The 18,735-nt window shown below is 43.9% G+C and overlaps 3 protein-coding genes across 4 annotated transcripts; 2 read left to right on the plus strand and 1 right to left on the minus strand.

Moving 5' to 3' along the window:
* Nucleotides 1–2,113: 2,113 nt before the first annotated feature.
* On the minus strand, nt 2,114–4,786 carry MRPL32 (mitochondrial ribosomal protein L32). The gene is made up of 3 exons (XM_041466760.1): nt 4,625–4,786; nt 3,600–3,769; nt 2,114–3,088 (listed from the first exon to the last, which is right to left on the minus strand). Exons 1-3 carry the CDS (start codon nt 4,746–4,748, stop codon nt 2,834–2,836), a joined length of 549 nt encoding a protein of 182 aa, XP_041322694.1. The 5' UTR covers nt 4,749–4,786; the 3' UTR covers nt 2,114–2,833.
* Nucleotides 4,787–5,017: 231 nt separating this feature from the next.
* On the plus strand, nt 5,018–10,703 carry PSMA2 (proteasome 20S subunit alpha 2). Its single transcript, XM_041466462.1, has 8 exons — nt 5,018–5,140; nt 6,880–6,956; nt 7,506–7,638; nt 8,009–8,131; nt 8,473–8,554; nt 9,642–9,715; nt 10,169–10,226; nt 10,304–10,703. Exons 1-8 carry the CDS (start codon nt 5,100–5,102, stop codon nt 10,418–10,420), a joined length of 705 nt encoding a protein of 234 aa, XP_041322396.1. The 5' UTR covers nt 5,018–5,099; the 3' UTR covers nt 10,421–10,703.
* Nucleotides 10,704–14,133: 3,430 nt separating this feature from the next.
* Nucleotides 14,134–17,897, plus strand: CUNH7orf25 (chromosome unknown C7orf25 homolog). 2 transcript variants are annotated; one of them, XM_041466634.1, is made up of 2 exons: nt 14,134–14,287; nt 16,322–17,897. In XM_041466634.1, exon 2 carries the CDS (start codon nt 16,338–16,340, stop codon nt 17,604–17,606), a length of 1,269 nt encoding a protein of 422 aa, XP_041322568.1. In that variant the 5' UTR covers nt 14,134–14,287; nt 16,322–16,337; the 3' UTR covers nt 17,607–17,897. The 2 variants fall into 2 exon arrangements, with proteins under 2 accessions (XP_041322568.1, XP_041322569.1); XM_041466635.1 differs by lacking the exon at nt 14,134–14,287 and adding an exon at nt 14,627–14,714.
* The last annotated feature ends 838 nt before the right edge of the window (nt 17,898–18,735 follow it).

Raw genomic sequence — 18,735 nt, forward strand, 5'->3', positions numbered from 1 at the left:
TCAAAGGCTCCTCACCCCTCTGTAAAACACACTGCCCTGTGGGAAAGGCATGTGTGTATCTGCCTTACTGCTTGGCTAATCTCACCTCTAATGTGTCAGTCTCATCCCATGCAGCTCTGTCAAAAGTTAGCTTTCCACTCCACATCCTGCTGGACACCTTTTATTGGCTTCACTTCTGAACAAGCAAAAGACAGACACGACTGGACTAAATCCTGTTTGGACAAATCAAAAGGACCTTCGTTGTTTGCTTGGTTATTGTCAACTGAATGGCACCAGTTTGCACTTGTCAGTTTCATTATGCCTTTACTTTCTGGAGGAAATGTAGTATATCTCCACTAACATCTGTTACTACCAGTTATGCTTCAAAGCATGGGATCCAGAGCAAGGAAAGCAAAAATGAAATATTCTAGCACACACCAGCCCACTCCTTAAGCAGGCATAAGGAGCTCAGCCAACTACAAATGAAGGCTATTGTGGAAAGTGTGGTCCTGTGTCCTCCACTTTTATATTCCTACAGTCTGCCACTTTTCTGACCCTGACAGAAGATCCCTGTGGGGAGATCCCCACCAAAAAAAAAAAACCCATGATGTAGAAAGCCAGGGAACAGTTCTAAGTCAGCACAGCTTCCTGAACCAGGAAGCGAAGGTACACATACACTCAAGTGCCAAGGAAATAGAGGGACAACCCAGACACAGGTAGTGCTCTGCTCAAGGGAGCAGTCCCTTTGGTGGCAGCAAAAAATTATGAAAGGAATAGGGGAGCCCACATTATCAAAAAGTGGCTCAAGGGATGGTGTCATCAGCAGAATTTTGGGTTCTTTGACCATGGGGCAACTTTTATGGCACCTGGCCAGCTGAAACTGGATGGGCTCCATCTCTCCGTCAGGGGCAAGGAGGATTTTAGCTCATGAACTGGTGGAACTCGTTGAGAGGGCTTTAAACTAAGTTTGAAGGAGAAAGGGGATGCAGCTGGTCTCTCTGGAAGCAGGCCCAAGGGTGGTAAACCTGAGATAGGGGTGAAATCAGTAGCCCAGCTGAAGTGCACATATACTAGTGCACACAGCGTGGGCAACAAACAAGAAAAGCTGGAAGCCACGGTGCAGCAGCAGAGCTATGATGTAATTGTCATCACAGAAACATGGTGGGATGACTCACATAGTTGGAGCACTGTACTGGATGGCTACAAGCTCTTCAGAGGAGACAGGAAAGGGAGAAGAGGTGGAGGGGTGGCCCTTTATATTAGGGAGGCTTTTGATGCCACAGGTATTGAAACTGATGAAGATGGAGTTGAATGCCTATGGGTAAGAATTAAGGGGAAGGCCAACAAGGCTGACATCCTACTGGGAGTCTGTTATTGTCCACCCAACCAGGAAGAAGATATGGACAACTTATTCTATGAGCAGCTGGAGAATATTTCAGGATCACCAGCCCTTGTTCTTGTGGGTGACTTCAACCTACCAGACACCTGCTGGGTACTTAATACAGCAGAAAAGAGGCAGTCCAGGAAATTTTTAGTGTATGGAGGACAACATTTTGTTGCAGCTGGTGGGTGAGCCCACCAGGGGAGGGACTATGTTAGATCTGCTGTTTTCAAATCGAGATGGGCTGGTGGGAGATATGGTGGTTGGAGGCAGCTTGGGGCAGAGTGATCATGAAATTATAGAGTTCTCAATATTTGGTGAAATGAGGAGGAACATCAATTAAGACTTTTACATTGGACTTCTGGAGGGCAGACTTTGGCCTGTTTAGGAGACTTACTCAGAGAATTCCTTGGGAAGCAGCCCTTAAAAACACAGGAGTTCAGGAAATGTGGGTGATCAGGTGCGTGTTTCTCCAGGCAGCAACTGACAAAAACTGAAAACAGACTTAAACCCCTAAAGCAGTGGTGCTGCTTTGTGGCTAAAACCAAAGTGAAAATCCAGGCAGGTGCTGCAGCTGTACCTCTGAAGGGCACCAACGGAGAGTGGAGGCAGAGCTGCCCCCTCTCTGCCCAGGATTCCAGCTGAAGGCACCATGGCTGCTCGTGGTTTTCCAAGCACACACTGACCACCCAGACTACTGAACAGCTGCAAATAAACAGCTTTGACCCTGTCACATTTACAGATTTCCAGTCATTACATTTCAATTTGTTTTTTACTCAAGTGTACGCTGACAGGGGACAGGAGGGGGAACAGGCTTTACACATCCCTTTAAGATAGAATTATTTTGTATACTGACAACAGCAAGGAATATTCAACCTTCATCCAGTGCAGAAAAAAATGCAAATACTGTGTGGCAATCACTACTTTGATCAAACCTAGGACTATCACAAATTATCTCAAACAGCAGCATTGTAGAGAGATCCACACAAAGGAATCCACACAAAGGAAATAACGAAATAACTGCATATTTCCTGGAAAATATCCTTTGTTTATGATCAATATTAATTTTAAACATTTTTCCCCCTCCAAAAGAGCAGTAGCTAAAACCAGAAAGCAAATTTCCCTGGGACACTTAAACTTCATTGTACATCTGTGAATTTAAAAGCTGTTATTTACAAAACCAGCATAGAACATTAGCATACAAGTTGTTCAGGGTATGCAGATATCCAAATCCAAGGCAGATCCTGATTTCTCTCTGTTGACTGCTGCGATGTATCACTGAGAAGCATTTCCCACTGCATGCTGAAGAAACAACATCTGACTGGAAAATCATATGGCATGACACAAAATTCAAGCGGGCTTCCCAAAAGTTCAGAGGAGTTCTATTCACACTGAGTGAACGAGAAAAACATTCTTGAAATCATGAATTCTCTTCCTGCAGCAACTGCTTTTGCTACTGTTAATTCTACAGCATCAATTTTGAACAAACCAAGATGGACGCTTCCTGGCTCTTTCGATGATCCGCTTGCCTTCATCTTTTTCCATGGGTTTTTCTCCTTCATAAAGGACAACAGTCTCTACAGTTGGAGCATTAAATGGTTCTCCTTCTTTCTTATATATTTCCATCCGTATCAGTCGAGTTTCTTCTTTGACCTTTGCGTAACAATAGCCACAAAGGATGTGTTTCTGCTTCAAGTTTCCACATTCAGGACAAACATCTATGTTCCTCTAAAATGACAGTGGAAAACAGGAAATTTTCTAATTTGAACAGCAGCAGCAAAAAAAGAAACAGGGAACTACTACAAATAAAAATGTTAAATTAAAGAAATTCACCTACCATTTCAAAATGTATTCTTCTACGTAACTTTTCTGTAATGTGTTGCTATGTCAAATCCTTACTACTAAGAATGACCTCTAAATTCAGTATCTAAGTCATTATCCTAATTATGTTTAGAAGACTAAAGACCAATGGACTCAATTAGGTGCACAGAAAAGGTACACTTTTTCCATTTACATTATCTGTTCAGCCAAAATTCACATTTTGTTGGCTTGCACTTCAAGTGTCACTGTTCATTTAACCTCAGACTACAGTCACACATGAATTACAAAGAATTTACAAAGGATTTTAAAGATGATAGTATCTTTTAAGCTCATTGATTTATAAACAAACTCCAGAGAGCTTTTGCAGTCAGTCCTTCCCTCTGCAATGAGTGTCCAAAACCAGGGTTTTGCTGCTTACCTTTATTTCTACGAGCTTGCTGGGATGCCTCCGCCTGCAGCGGTTCACCTCGATGGTGCGCCGCTGCTTGGGCGCCGCCATCCACACCACGCTCTCCAGCAGGCTCGGTGCTCCAGCATCATTGATCCCTTGTGGAACAAGAGCCGGACCTTGCACAGCTAGTGCTGGTCCTACAGGAGAAAGGAAAAGAGGGGGGTGATTGTCCCACTCTGCTCTGTACTGGTGCAGCCTCCCCTTGAATACTGTGCTCGGTTTTGGGCACCAAAACATCAGAAGGATATAAAGCTCTTACAGAGCATTCAAAGAAGAGCCATGAGGATGGTGAAGGGCCTGTCCTTCTTGCCATACAAGAAGCAGCTGAAGTTATTTCATCTGTGCAGCCTGGAGGAGATTGAGGGGAGACCTCATCACATTCTACAACCTCTGCAAGAGGGGAAAAAGAGGGGGAGGAACTGATGTCTTCTCTGTGGCGACAGGACTAAAGGGCATGGCATGAAGTTGAGTCAAGGGAGGTTTAGGTCAGACATTTGGAAAAAGTTCTTCCCCCAGAAGGTGTCTGGACACTGGAACAGGCTCCCCAGGGAAGTGGTCACAGCTCCAAGCCTGACAGAGTTCAGGAAGCATTTGGACAATGCTCTTGGGCACATGGGACTCTTGGGGCTGTCTTGTGCAGGGCTGAGTTGGACTTGATCATCCTTGTGTGCTCCTTCCAGCTCAGAATCTGTGATCTGAAATTCTTTACAGCCAAGCCCCATTTACGTGCGGTCGAGGAAACACGACACGAAGCAAGGCCAGAGCGGCGCCGCCGCCCCGCTCCCTCACTGACCTCAGCGCCCTCCCTGCCTCCCCCCGCCCTTCAGAAGTAAAACGAGTCCTCAGCCCCGACGTCGCCCTCTCACAAAATCCCAAAATCGATGGCGTTGGAAGGGACCTCTGAGATTATCTACGCCAAACCCTTCCCAAAGCAGGTGACATAGGAACGCGTGCAGTTCCTTCAGCTGGGCGGAGAAGAGCCCGGAACCTACCCCAGGACGGGCTCTGGCCCCCGAAGACACCCGGCCAGAGGCCGCGCTCCAGCCGCCCCCAGCAGCGCTGCAGCAGAGCGCGAAGCCGCGGCAGCGGAGAGCGGACCAGGACCAGCACCGCCATAACCCCACACGGCCCGGCCGAGCCCTCGGGGCAGACGACCCTCTTCCTAAGCCTTCTGGGAAACCGAGTGTCCCCATCCAATCACGACATTGCAGGGAGACCGGAATAGGACTCCAAGTCCCAGCACTGCTCTCGCTACCAGGAGGGCGGAGCGGTATAGGGCGGATGGAGGACTCAAACTCCCAGCATGCCTCACGGAGCACCTCGCCGCCAACCACATCCCGGCCCTCTCGGGCAGAGGCCACCACCTCGCCAATCAGCGCGCTCGCTGTGCTTTCGCGCTGGGAGCGGGAGAGGCGTCCGCGCCTGCGCCGAGGAGCCGGCGCGGGGAGCGCAGGGGCTGGTGCCAAAATGGCGGAGCGTGGCTACAGCTTCTCCCTCACCACCTTCAGGTGCCGGGGCAGGGACGGCTGTGGGCTCGTAGGCACAGGCGGGCGGGCTGCCGGGCCAGCGGGAGAACGGCGCTCAGCCTGAGCGGAGCGGCCTGCCGGCGAGGCAGGACCGAAGGGGCGCTTTGCAGAGTCATCGGGCCTGCGAGCGCTGGGGGGTACCGGGGGCTCGACCTGGACAGGAGTGACGGGCGTGGGGAGAGCGGCGGGGGTCAGGCGCCCGAGGGGGACACGCAGCTGCCCAGAGGCTTCCTGAAGGGCGGTGGGGAGGGCCCTGGGTCCACCTGGTGATGTCGCTGACCTCGGGCCCCGGTGCGGGCGCCGCTTTTGTGTCCTTGTTGCTGTGAGACAGAGCTGCTATAGTATCACGTTAAGGTCTGTCTGGACACTGGCGGTGCCTTACAGCGGGTGCCTGGCTTAGCAAGCTCGGGATCACCACACACACAGTATAGGCTGGGGAATAATTCTGTGATTCTGAGCTAACTGGAAATACGTGATGACAGCTGAGCTGTTGTGTCCTGAGAGCTTGCTTCAGATGTGAGAATGAGTGAAGCAGATGAGTTTTAAAATAGTTTGTCTTCCTTCCTGCTGTGCTTTGCTGTGGCTGCTCTCCTTGCACTTGGTGTTGTGCACAGCCTGAATGTGGAATGATGGCCTGCACAGAGTGAATATGCTATTGCAGCAGTGTCTGTTGGGGTGTTGCTCTAATACTTAGACTGAAGATTAATTTAGAGTAAAGGAAATTACCTTCCATTCATTTTTTGAAACTATTAAGGTATTCAGACATATGTTGCATATAGAAAAAATAAATTGGACAAAAGAACCTTTATGCTGCTCATGGGAAGGTGTCCCCTTAATCTCAGTGGAGAGTCATGCTGTAATTGCAAAAGGGATTGCTAAAAGCTTGTTGCAGATGAGCAAATGAAGCAGTTCGTAACCTAAAATGATGAAAAGAATGTTCTTAATGGATGGGCGCAGCCTAACATGCTTGCTCTGCTCAAGTAGATTGAATTGTTTATAAGCTTTCAGAAATTATTTCCTAAGGGAATCACAAACTATTTGTATTTAACAGAAGCACTATGTGCTTGGAGTGATTGTTCTGATTTGTTATAGTTTGTAGTGGGAAAGCCAGAATTACTACTTTGTCACCCTTACACCCTGTTTCCTCAGTGTATAAGTTGCTATACTGATTGATTATTCCTTGCTTTATTTTCTTCATCTAAGCACTGAGTTACATAATATCCTATTTTACTTGTGTAACTATTAAAGCAGCAGTGTCTGAAATGCAGCCTAGAGAACAGATCCACTTGCAAAATCACTTGTCCACTCACTCATCCAGTAAGTGGCTGTCTCTGGTGTTCTTTTTACTGGGGATGGAGAATGGACCCCTCCCCACCCCTCTCCTTCTGAATCAGTTACTTTGTAACTTATTTTGCTTGACACCTGTAGCTCCATTTGGATGACTCTGCATCTGTTACCAGAATAACGTGTATCATTAAAACAAAATGCAGGATTGCCTGGGAACAGAATAGGAGTTGTTGCTGTCTTGTGCCATTGACCTTGTGTGCTTGTCAGTCAAAAAGCCTAGCTGTGTTTTACTGGTTCCTTTCAGAAGTGAACATCAGTGTCTTGAAAGCTTTTGGAAACCACACATACAGTGTAATTTTAATAGAAAGTCATGATACAGCCTGAAGATTTTTTCCCACTGAGTGGAAAAATTTATTTTGCATCTTCCTTTCTAGTCCTTCTGGAAAGCTTGTTCAGATTGAATATGCTTTGGCTGCAGTAGCTGCAGGAGCTCCATCAGTTGGGATTAAAGGTATGTCCTGACAATACTGAAGGATTTGGGATTTTGTCTATTTTTTGGGAGAACTGAACCAGTTTGGATCATGTACATACTGAGTCTTTTGTATTGGATCGTTCTTTGTCTTTCTTTCTGTTAAATATTTTGTTACTCTTTCAGTGGATTTTCACATGTTTTAATAAGTTTTATGCTTCCTGGGGTTCTTTTTTTGGGTGATTTTGGAGACATTCAGCTGGTAGAAGTAGATGTTTGGTGTTGGGGGTTTTTTGAGTGTTCCTGTCCGTATATATAGAAATAACACACACACAAAAAAGCTAGTTAGATTGCTCAATTATTAATGTTATACAGACTATTTAGAATGGAATTATGGGAGCTGTTTGGTTATTTTAAAAAAGAAACAATGTGTTGGGTGTATTCATCAAAGTATCTGTCTTTAACCTGATTGTAAGCTTGAACGACTTTTAAAAAGAGAGGAAGACATTTTTTAACAGTTTAATAAGCTCATTCAGTGTTTTGACTGCTAATTTTAGTTTCATTTTTAAATGTTTTTTTGTTCTTTTCCAGCTGCAAATGGAGTGGTGTTGGCAACTGAGAAGAAGCAGAAGTCCATTCTGTATGATGAAAGGAGCGTCCACAAAGTAGAACCAATTACCAAACATATAGGTTTAGTGTACAGTGGTATGGGTCCAGATTACAGGTATTAAAACATTCTGTTTGATCACTGTTTAGATGCATATTCATACAAGAAGTTTAAGTAACAGGTAGCAATTAGCTGTTTCTTTCTAAGTGTATGTCATAATACTATATTGCACTGTAAATGACATTCACTTGAACTTTTTCTTAATATATTCATTAACTTGTCAGATAATCTTGTATCTAAAGAATAGAAGCAGTGTAATTCAACTTTATATATTTCAGCAATTACTTGGTTGATAAAGATAACTCAGCATGGTCTCGGGTCTTACATTGATGTTATGCCAGATGTACAATTCCTGAATGGATATTATTATGAGTTTTCAGTTCTAGTTGGAATTTTTCTAACATAGTACTTTTGTCTTTGTTTTCAGAGTACTTGTGCACAGAGCTCGGAAGCTGGCCCAGCAGTATTACTTGGTCTATCATGAGCCCATTCCAACAGCTCAGCTAGTACAGAGAATTGCCTCTGTGATGCAGGAGTACACGCAGTCTGGGTATGTGCTGGGATTGCAGAGCTGCTTGGAAAGATTTTGGTGTTTAAATGTAATGAGTAACAGCTACCCAGGGATTGGGGGTTTTGTGGAAAAGCAGTTTTTCAGTGGAGAATGTGCACAGAAAGTGTACCAATGGGAGAAGCACTGATTTGCAGTGGGTGAGAATGGTCTCCGTATCTTGCACACAGACATGTCAGCCAAGGCAGGACACTTTTGGTTTTGTTCTGTTGGTTGACTCGTCCTCATTACAGCCCTGCTCTGGGGAGAAGGTAAAAATATCCAGAATAATTAGTCACTTTTGACTTTCACTGGATAATTTATTACATTTTGTTTGCCTGTAGTGGTGTTCGTCCCTTTGGTGTATCACTGCTAATATGTGGCTGGAATGAAGGGCGGCCGTATTTATTTCAGTCGGATCCATCTGTAAGTATCTTACACTTGTAAGTTCTGCTGCTCTGATAAAACACGTGAAACTTTGCATGTGCTCATGAAGTACTTTCTGTGATGAGAATAATAATACACAGCTAGAATGAAAGATAACTTCAGAAGTCAAAATAGGTCATTTCAGTAGGTGCTTGGAGCAAGCCTGCATCATTCTGTGCCTACATGTTCTTGTGCTGCTTTGAGAGATGGCAGCTGTTTCTGAGGGAGGTCATCCCTTTTCATACCTTCCCACCTAGGTAATAGTGCCAGCAAAAATGGCGTTCTGTAACAGCTACTAAGAAAAAATAAATTGACTGTTTATACTGCTCAAACTGGATGGAAGTTAAGCCAAAACCTGTAGCATTGTGAAATGTAATGCACATGCTGTGGTATTTAATGACAGTGGTCAATTTAAATGAGTTTTTTTTCTGGGTTTGCACTGCACTTCAGAAAAACTACCCTTGGATGCACGTATGAGGTGCAGTGCTTCAGATGAAAAAATGAGGTCATTGATTGTAGTGCTCATTGCAGCTTCCAGTGGTTTGAATTGCCTGATGCTTCAGTGTAAAAAGCAAAATGCCGATGCCTTGTTTAAGTCAGTTTGATAGAGGCAAAGAACTGCTGGTGGTCTTCATGCTAGAGGCAATGACTAAATATGTTGGTAGTAGTGAACATGAATCAGATGGCTGATTTGCAACAAGTCACTTACATTATTTTACTTTATCTTCAAAAAGATGAATATGTGGGGTGAGCCTCAGTAAGGATTTGAGTGCACTCTTTCTCAAATGCAAACAAACTATTTCTGGTTAAGGAATCCCAAATCAAAACTATGCTAATGACTTACTAAATGCATCTTTCAAAGTAGCGGGAGAATGAAAATAGGTGGGGTGCAATACACATCTTGTACAGCTTCACAGCATATGTTCCATATAAAATTAGTGTCAATATGATCCAGAATTGTCTCCTGTAGTCTCAGAACACTCAGTATCCTACTAATTGCTGCTGTATATTTTACCAAGTAATTGAATACATAGTGTTCCACTAAGTTACACAAAACAATTCAATTAATAGATTATTGCTTTTACAGGGAGCTTATTTTGCCTGGAAAGCAACAGCAATGGGAAAAAATTACGTCAATGGGAAAACATTTCTTGAGAAAAGGTAATGTATTTGATACTTCTCTGAAAGGACACTGTTTTGTTCAGGTTCCGTATAAAATAGCCAGACTTAAAAAAGAAATGTACACTTTTTAAATTGTAAGAACAAAGTTTTAAAATACTTAAGGTGTGGTGCTTCCAGTGTACTTGTTTACAAGTGCACAGGACGTTTAATTTATTTAAACTCCAACTTCTGTGTTTATGTAGAGTTACTTGAGTGCACTAAACATTATATTCAGCATATTTGCAGCAATGTTATATACAATGTCAGTAGGAAAAGTAGGGAATTTTTTTTTTTAACAAATAATAACTTTGACTATTAATGCCACTATGCTTACAAATAATATTTGTATGAGAAACAGATTTTAGTAGTTTTGGGGATTTTGGAGACTCCAGGATTATTAAAATCTGTAAAGGTTTTTGTCCTATGCTGAAATAAATTAATGTCTGTTTACAGATACAACGAAGATTTGGAGCTTGAAGATGCCATTCATACTGCTATCTTAACACTAAAGGTTAGCAAAGTATTTAAGAAAGAAGTTTCTTATGTCTTCACTGATATGATTCACTGAACTGTGGTTTTTTTTAATAGGAGAGCTTTGAAGGGCAAATGACAGAAGACAACATTGAAGTTGGCATCTGTAATGAAGCTGGTTTTAGGAGGCTTACTCCAACTGAGGTTAAGGACTACTTGGCTGCAATAGCCTAGTAGAAACCAAGCTAGACTGTGGTTCACACAAAGGTCTTTTTAATTTTGGCTACTTAAATGTTTTTCTTTGCAGTTTTTGCATACTTATTTCTACATGGTTTGTCTGAGAGATTTTTTAAACATCATGGGTGCAAATACAACAGTCCTTGATATTGTAATACATGGAATCTTGTTAAAGATAATTCTTTCCCTTGATACACAAAATACTGTACAAAATGTAAAGTTATAGTGACAGCTTGAAAAAGGCTAAAGAATAAAGTCAGAGGCCATTGTTTTGGGGGAAGGTGTCTGTGTGTCTTTTCAATCCTAGCCTGTTTATCGACATAAAACTTAGATTTCAGCATCCTTATTGCTGAGGAAACAGTTTTTCATATACAGCCATGATGAACTTATGTTCAGCCTTCTTTTAAAAAATTGAAATGTTGAGTGATAATTTTTTTCACTTTGGAATATTGTTTAAATGTTAATTAATCTCCAGAAATAGTTTTATGGGATGCACAACATCATGTACTTTCACAAAGGGGCAGGAAAGTCTTCCATTTCAGATGTGTACTGTGATCTGGTTGAGCCACTCTGCTTTTGACCATCCTGGTCTTTGTGTCCTAAGAACTTGTTTTACTTGAGTTATTTTCTTGGCCCTTGAAATTGCACCTTTTCAATCTTGAAATATTGTTAGGAAAAGTAGAAACAGTAACTCTTATTGAAAACTAAATGCATTTATCAATAAAAATCAATGGGATTTACAAAACAGAATGTGAGAGTATGTAATGTAATTACTTTATCCCTTGAATTGTGCTAAAGTATTTTCCAACTTTCAAGATAATTCTAAAGATGTAATGAAAGGAGCATTTAATTTGTGCACCATAACTTTTACAGATATTGAGTGGATATATCAATATGTTTGTTACATGTGTAGAATCATTCAAGTCATAAAAACCTATAATTTACCACAAAAGAAATGGGATAAATACACTTTTTTTTTTTCAACAGAAATAATCTGGTCTGCAGCTATTTAAGTTACTGTTTTCAGATTTTGTATTTTTAAAGCAATCTGATTGTTAAAACATTGATAATGAACTCGGAGCAGCAGCTCAATCAGTCTGCTTGTCCGTAAGGCTAAGGATGTATGGGAGCAGCCTGGCAGGTCCCACATCAGCCAGCCATAACTAATGAAGAAAATACAGAATACCCGTAGAAAAGAGTGTATAAGCTGGTTGACCTGTGCTTTCCAGTGTCTGTCTTCTGATGGTTTTTGTTATCATCAGGTGAATAAGAATTTCTGAAGCATGCCAGAAATGAATTTTTATTTCCTAATGTCAGAAATAAAAGCTCTGTTCCAATGGTTCATTTAGAGTTCTGCCACATCACTTTTTGAGTATTCTACTCTGAAAACCAGGCCATACTCTGATTCTTATTCTAGAGAAAATAAATCAACTCAGATCTGAAACTGAAAGCTTTATATTGCTGCATCTTTGATGTAGAATATTTATGCACACTTAGTTTTTTAATACTGTATAAATATTCAAGAGTTTTCTACATGCAAAAATATGGGTAGGTACTTCAGAAATTGACTGCAGTGGTTTAGTTGTCTCTTCTAATAGAAACAGTTGATGAGCAAAGAACACCCTATGAAAGGTAGTTGAAACCATGTTACCAAGTTTCAAACCATGGTAAACTGCTCCTTGTTTTGTGTTAAATGATATGAGTAGGTCTCTGGTCTGCTGCCAGTGGTTTTCACTTCGATAAGCCAAGCTGGTGACTGTTTTTGCACCATTAAGAACAGAGTCCCAGAGCTCCCTGGTAATACTTAAACCCTGCAGAGAATTGCAGTTCATGGCATTTGGTGTAATTAGGAAACAATATGCATACTATTTTGAATTCAGGCTTTATTTTGAGTATTAGATAATTTCCTTAACGGTAGTCAGATAGACCTTGATACTATACTGCTCTGATGGGGAAAGCGGTGTGGTTTTAAGTGCGGGGTTCTTTATTTAACTGCATGTCTAGAATAGTAGATAACTTTTATCTGCTATTTAAAAGGAAATCTTTAAACTGCAGAGAACTAAGTAACATATTTTTCCATTTAAAATCTAAGGAAATAGTATTTTTAACTTGAAGATTTCTTAAAATCATTTCAGGAGTGAGTGATACTAGTGCAGTGGACTGCCAAATTATATGGTGATTGTGGTAATTTTCAAGAAGTGCACCCTTTAATTACATGAGATTACCCTTTTTTTTAAATATTTTGTAGAAACTGCATAAATGGGTCAAGGTGCAATAAGACAGACAAACATTGTTCCTCTGTGAGAAATGGCAAATTACAGACTTGATTACTTCACCTTACTATGAATTATAACTTTGTGTCATTTAACTTGTTCCTACTAATGCAGTCATCTGAAAGAAGAACAAGAGACTCGTCACCCGCAGCATGTAATGTTGATTTGCTTATCCTGTAAGAAGATCTGCTCCAAGGTCCTCAGGATAGTGTGACACCTATGAGAATTGGGGTTCATTTAATAAGTGGGATTGGGATCTGAGAACAGTGACTTCATTTAATGAAGTTACTACTTTAAGTCACAGAATCACAGAATGACATCTGGTCCTACCTCCTTGCTCAAACAGGATCATCTTAGAGCAGAGGGCACAGGATTGTGTCTAGATGGTTCCTGAATAGCTCCAGTGAGGGAGACTCCACCACTTCTCCAGGCAGCCTGTTCCAGTGTGCCATCACCCACAGTAAAAGACATACAGGTGCAGTAAGCCCCTTACAACTTGCTTTGGCTTGCTATTGCGTTCCAGATCTTGTGAAATCATTCAGACAAGTAGAGATCATCTCTCCCTGCAAGAACTGGCACTCAGAAGCTAAGTCTCCCGCACTGTAAGGGAGTATTGCTGCGTGGAGAGGAGTGGGCCGTAGCTATGTCTGCTGCATGGAGGCAGGCAGCAACTTGGGGCAGATATTGGGGACACTTGCTCACATATTCACAGAATGGTTTAGTACAGCTCATTTTTGTTCTCCAAATGTAACAGACCCAACGTTCACAGATCCAACATGCATGGAGCCAGGGCTGTTGCTTCTCCAGTGAAGTTAAAAGTCCAAGGCTAACTTGTCTCTGGCCTGTCCCTGTTATTCTGTGCTATCGCCTTGCATTGAATATTGCGTGCTGTTCTTGAGCATCACGCTGTAAGAAAGACACAAAGCTACTACAGAGCATCTAAAGAGGAGCAACACAGATGGTGAAGGGCCTCGAGGGAAAGCTGTATGAGGAGCAGCGCAGGTCACTTGGTCTGTTCAGCTGGAGGACACTGAGGGGAGACCTCATTGCAATTGCAACTTTTTCATGAGGGGAAGAAGAGGGGCAGACACTGATCTCTTCTCTGTGGTGACCAGTGGCCAGGGTCGTGGGACTGATCTAGAGCTGTGTCATGGGAGATTTAGGTTGGGTATTAGAAAAAAGTTCTTCATACAGAGGGTGGTTGGGCAGTGAAACAAACTCCCCAACACCATGCCTGACACAGTTCATGAGGTTTTTAGACAACACTGAGGAACACGGTGTGACTCTTGGGGCTGTCCTGGGCAGGACCAGCAGTTGGACGCAAGGATCCTTGTGAGTTCCTTCCAACCAAGAATATTCTGATATTGCGTCTGACCTGATGTAGTGCATTTCGCCCTTGAAGGGTTTTCGCGATAAGCCGCGGGCACGTCGAGGAGTAGAGCCAGGCCGGGCGGGCTGGGGCGGCCGGAGCGAGGCGGGTGGTGCGGCTGTCCCCGCCCGGCGGCCCCGGGGGAGGTGCCGGGCTGGGCCGAGCCGCGCCACGCCACGCCACGCCACGCCAGCCCGGGCCGAGGGCTGTGGCCGCCGGGCTGTGAGTACGGGCTGCGGGGACTGGCGAAAGGCGGCAGCTCCGGGGGAGTGAACGGGGCTGCAAGCCCCGGAGAGGCGAGGCGGGCCCGAGCAAATCGCGTCCCGGCAGTGACTGGGGGACGGGGAGAACAGGAGGGACGAGGGCCGGCGTCCCGCACCCGCCCGCTCCGCCGGGGCCGGCGTGTGGGCGGAGGGCGAGGCTGGCGGCGGCCGGGGGACCGAGCCGGGCTGGGGCGAGCGCTGAGGGCGCCGTGCCCTTATCCGAGATGGCGGCGCGGCCTCCCCGGCGCGGCGAACACGTGATGGCGGAGCGGCAGGAGAGGGGAGGGGAGGGGAGGGGAGAGGAGAGGGGAGAGGAGAGGAGAGGAGAGGAGAGGAGGCCGGTGCCGCCGATCCCCGCCCAAGGGAGATCGGGCCCTTTGGCGAAGGCAAGGGACCGTGTGCGACCTTGTGGTTGATAGTGGCGGTACTGCACAGTAGTTGTGCTGAAAAAGTAGTTGCGTCTGTGGTTTTATTGTCACTGCAACCCTTGATTTATGCTTTGTGTTGAAGCGTTTGTGTGTGTATGTAGGAGTTGTAGCTGCTGTGGGGAGAGGTACCCAATTACTAATCGTGAGGTTTTACTCATTGCATTACATTCAATGATAAGCTTGTGGCAGTGGCAAAGAGTTTGAGGGGGAAAGGCTGATTTTTCTGGGACCCTGAAGAGCATTAGTAAGTTGTCTCGGAAGGCATCAGGATTCTTGGCCATGAAGTAGCAGGTGGAGATGTTGCTCATCCTGGATGGGGACCAGGCCAGTAGTAGTTAGTGTTTCCATGTTTCCACTTGGACATAGGGCCAGGGAGGCCCACTGTTTGAAGGCAGGCCGCTGAGTTGCCCTGGCAGAGCCTGTTGCAGGACCTGGCTGTGTCCTGTTGCTCCTTTTCAGTTGGAGTTTCATTTATCTTGTCCTTTAATACCACTTTACTTCAACATGCAGGTTAGGTAAGAATTATAGGAAGAATTACAGTGTTTATACTTGTAGTCAGGAGTAAAAGTTTATTAATTTCACTATTCATAATGGTTACTGTCTTAAATATGCTATTGTTTGGTGTAGTATGAATCCTACATTTTCAAAGACAGCACATGTTCAGTAAAAGAATTCCAATCATACTTTCTTCAGGGAAGGCCTGCTAAAATAATACAGATGTGAAAAAAATAGATTTAGCAGATGCAACCCAGTAAATCTCTTAGTAGAATTAGAAAACATAGCAACTTTAGCATAGAGGTTCTCCTGATACTAGAATTATGATTCATAGTCTGTCATGAGGCTGTGTAATAGAAACATATGATGGTTTAGGTTGGAAGGGACATTAAAGATCATCTAGTTGCAATCTCCCTGCTGTGTGCTGGGACACCTTTTACTGTGGTGCCTTTTACTAGACCAGGTTGCACCAAGCCCCCTCCAAACCTGACCATGACCTTTACTACTCCAGGGATGAGGCATCCACAACTTCTCTGGGCAGCCTGTTGCAGTGCTTCACCACCGTCTGAGGGGTTCATGCACTGAGTTGAACAGTGCAGGTTGAAAGCTGCATAGTGGGTAGCTTTTAATTTTAACAGTAAGTGTGATGAGAGGGAGAGGCAAGATTTGCTTATGGCATTAACTGGATTTCTGATTTTGCTCTGGATGGCAGGTTTTGCAAATGAGCTGTGAGAGTTAAGATCCCTCTAAGTGACTGGCTGAGTGAAGGTCTCTTGTGTGGTAGGTGGGGGGAAACCACAAGCTTGCAAGGTCTGTGTGTAGACTTAAGTGCTGCCTAGCTGAGAACTGGGGTCTTCTGAGGCCATCGGTTGGATTTCTAAAGGTGAAGGAAAGGAATTTAACTCATCACCAGGACTTTGTGTTGAGGTTCCAGTTCCTTGTGCTTTACAATAGCTGTTGCACTTAAGTCTACTGCAAGGCTGGAGTGTATACCATTAGAAAGAACGCTTTTGACTGTTTTTATTCTTGGCCATGCAATAACAATCTTCTCCTTTGTTCTCACTTGACAGGAATAATGTTTCCAACATGTCTGTGCAGTCACTGCTTTGTGAAAGAATTGCTGTTGCCAAAGACTTGATTAAGAGAGCGGAAGCCCTTTCCAAGTCCCAGAAAAGGAGAATAGAAGGTGGGGCAAAGCTATGTAGCAAACTGAAGGCAGAGCTAAATTTCTTACACAAGGTGGAGGCAGGGAAAGTGGCCATTAAAGAATCCCATCTGCAGAGTACAAACCTTACCCACCTCCAAGCCATTATTCAGTCAGCAGAGAACCTGGAGGATGTTGTCAGTGTCCTCCATGTCTTTGCTTATGAGGACAGGTTTGGAGACAGACAGACACTGGTGGTAGATGTTGTTGCAAACGGAGGTCACACGTGGGTGAAGGCCATCGGTCGTAAAGCTGAGGCCCTGCATAACATCTGGCTGGGAAGGGGCCAGTATGGTGACAAAAGTGTCATTGAGCAGGCAGAGGACTTCCTGCAAGCAAGCCGTCAGCAGCCAGTGGAGTACAGCAATCCCCACATCATCTTTGCATTCTACAATAGCGTGTCCAGTCCTATGGCAGAGAGGCTCAAGGAGATGGGAATATCTGTGAGAGGAGATGTTGTTGCTGTGAACTCACTGGTAGAACCATCTGCAGAAAATGAGCACCTTGACACCAGTGAATCAGATGAAGAAGGCCCTGAACTCCTGCAGGTGACCAGAGTAGACCGGGAGAATTTAGTGGCCAGCATTGCTTTCCCTACCCAGATCAAAGTAAACATCTGCAATAGAGTTAATTTGGACATCACTACCTTAATTACCTATGTCTCTGCGCTGAGCTATGGTGGCTGCTACTTTGTCTTCAAAGAAAAAGTGCTGACAGAGCAAGCAGCCCAAGAAAGAAGGGAGAGAGTCCTGCCTCAGCTGAAGGAGTTCATGGAGGGAAAAGAGCTCTTTGCCTGTGAATCTGCTGTCAGAGATTTTCAGTCCATCTTGGAAACACTGGGAGGACCTGGAGAGAAGGAGCGAGCTGCATTGCTTGTTAAAAGAATTAATGTGGTGCCAGATCAGCCCTCGGACCGTGCCTTAGGACTAGTGGCTAGTTCAAAAATCAACAGCCGCTCTTTAGCCATTTTTGGGACAGGAGACACTTTGAAAGCCATCACCATGACTGCAAATAGTGGGTTTGTGAGGGCAGCAGCAAACCAAGGTGTCAGGTTCAGTGTTTTTGTCCATCAGCCACGAGCATTGACAGAAAGCAAAGAATCTTTTGCCACACCTCTACCAAAGCGCTGCCCATCTGATAATGGAGTGTAACTCATTAAATGAGTTAGTAATGGAAAATACTGCAGGTACTGCAGTGGAGGCATTTGGAGAAACAAGAGTCATAGCAATACAGATTTGGTTGTGCATCAACAATGACAGCAGCTAGCAGTGGAAGAGCTCCTCAAGGAATTTGTAATATCTTTACTCCTTCCTTGAGGTTATTTTTTGTCCAGCTGACCATTAATTTATTCACTAAAGTAATAACAAGTCAATGAAAATTTTTAACTGGCTTACAATGTATTAATTGTATCCATCCCCATTAAAAAGTTCAGGTAAAGCACAGTTACTGAGGTCGCCTTGTTATTTTTGTCCTCCTCACAGAGGTAAAATTTGTCATCTTAGACGAGCTTTGGGCTTGACTTCCATGGAACTTAAATCTTTCTTTCTCCTATTCCATTTACTCTTGGTTTGGTTGATTCAGAGGGGCCTTGTGCAGAGACCTGTGCCTTTTTGGGAGTGTGATGTTTCATGAAGATGTGACTAGTAGCCATGAATAGAAACCAACTTAAGCCTTCCTTGTCTTACTGAAAGCAACCTCTATGTGTATACCATGGTTAGGCTGAATTGGGCAACAGCTCTAAAATTCCTGGAAAAATCAGTTGAAGTTGGAGTTTATTTGCATTAATACGTTGTGGCTCTTTGGCTAAACTGGACAGCCAGTGGTAGCAGACCAAGGAGGCAAATCCGCTTCACTTGTCTTTTAGCCTTTGTCCAAATGCAAAGTCTTGCTAGTTGTAAAGCCCAACTCAAAGCTTCAGATAATAGAATCCTAAACTGAGCCAGCTATCAAAAACTACTACCCAGGTAGTTTTTGATATTAGCATGCTCTTTGCTGAGGACTCATGGTTGAACTTGAACCTGGCTTTGTTGCATCTGAATTACAAAGCCTCAGTGAGGTTCTTTAGTGTTGGAGTGATGGAGGAGATTTGCAGGGTATGTTATTAAATCCTAGTTGGCTCTGTAGAAGAGAGAAGCCTTTTTGCTGGTGATATAATTGCTTCAAAGTGTAGAATAAACAACTATTTCTTCTGCTGTATATTTTTTTTTCTTTGCAGTTGTAGGAGTCTTTATCATGGGGTTTTTTTTGAATGCTGTAATGACAGCACTTGCTTTTTGGTAT

The sequence above is a fragment of the Pyrgilauda ruficollis genome, unplaced genomic scaffold (assembly GCF_017590135.1).
Source record: "Pyrgilauda ruficollis isolate IOZ18807 unplaced genomic scaffold, ASM1759013v1 scaffold2, whole genome shotgun sequence".
NCBI lineage: Eukaryota > Metazoa > Chordata > Aves > Passeriformes > Passeridae > Pyrgilauda > Pyrgilauda ruficollis.

Excerpts from the sequence above, each read along its gene's own strand:
- MRPL32 (XM_041466760.1), bottom strand. The coding sequence starts at position 4,748 with ATGGCGGTGCTGGTCCTGGTCCGCTCTCCGCTGCCGCGGCTTCGCGCT. Across the intron at positions 3,770-4,624 it reads GGGCCAGAGCCCGTCCTGGG|GACCAGCACTAGCTGTGCAA; the intron begins GTAGGTTCCGGG and ends TTTCTCCTGTAG. Across the intron at positions 3,089-3,599 it reads GCAAGCTCGTAGAAATAAAG|AGGAACATAGATGTTTGTCC; the intron begins GTAAGCAGCAAA and ends CTGTCATTTTAG.
- PSMA2 (XM_041466462.1), top strand. The coding sequence starts at position 5,100 with ATGGCGGAGCGTGGCTACAGCTTCTCCCTCACCACCTTCAG. Across the intron at positions 8,132-8,472 it reads CAGGAGTACACGCAGTCTGG|TGGTGTTCGTCCCTTTGGTG; the intron begins GTATGTGCTGGG and ends GTTTGCCTGTAG. Across the intron at positions 8,555-9,641 it reads TATTTCAGTCGGATCCATCT|GGAGCTTATTTTGCCTGGAA; the intron begins GTAAGTATCTTA and ends TTGCTTTTACAG.
- CUNH7orf25 (XM_041466634.1), top strand. The coding sequence starts at position 16,338 with ATGTCTGTGCAGTCACTGCTTTGTGAAAGAATTGCTGTTGCCAAAGAC.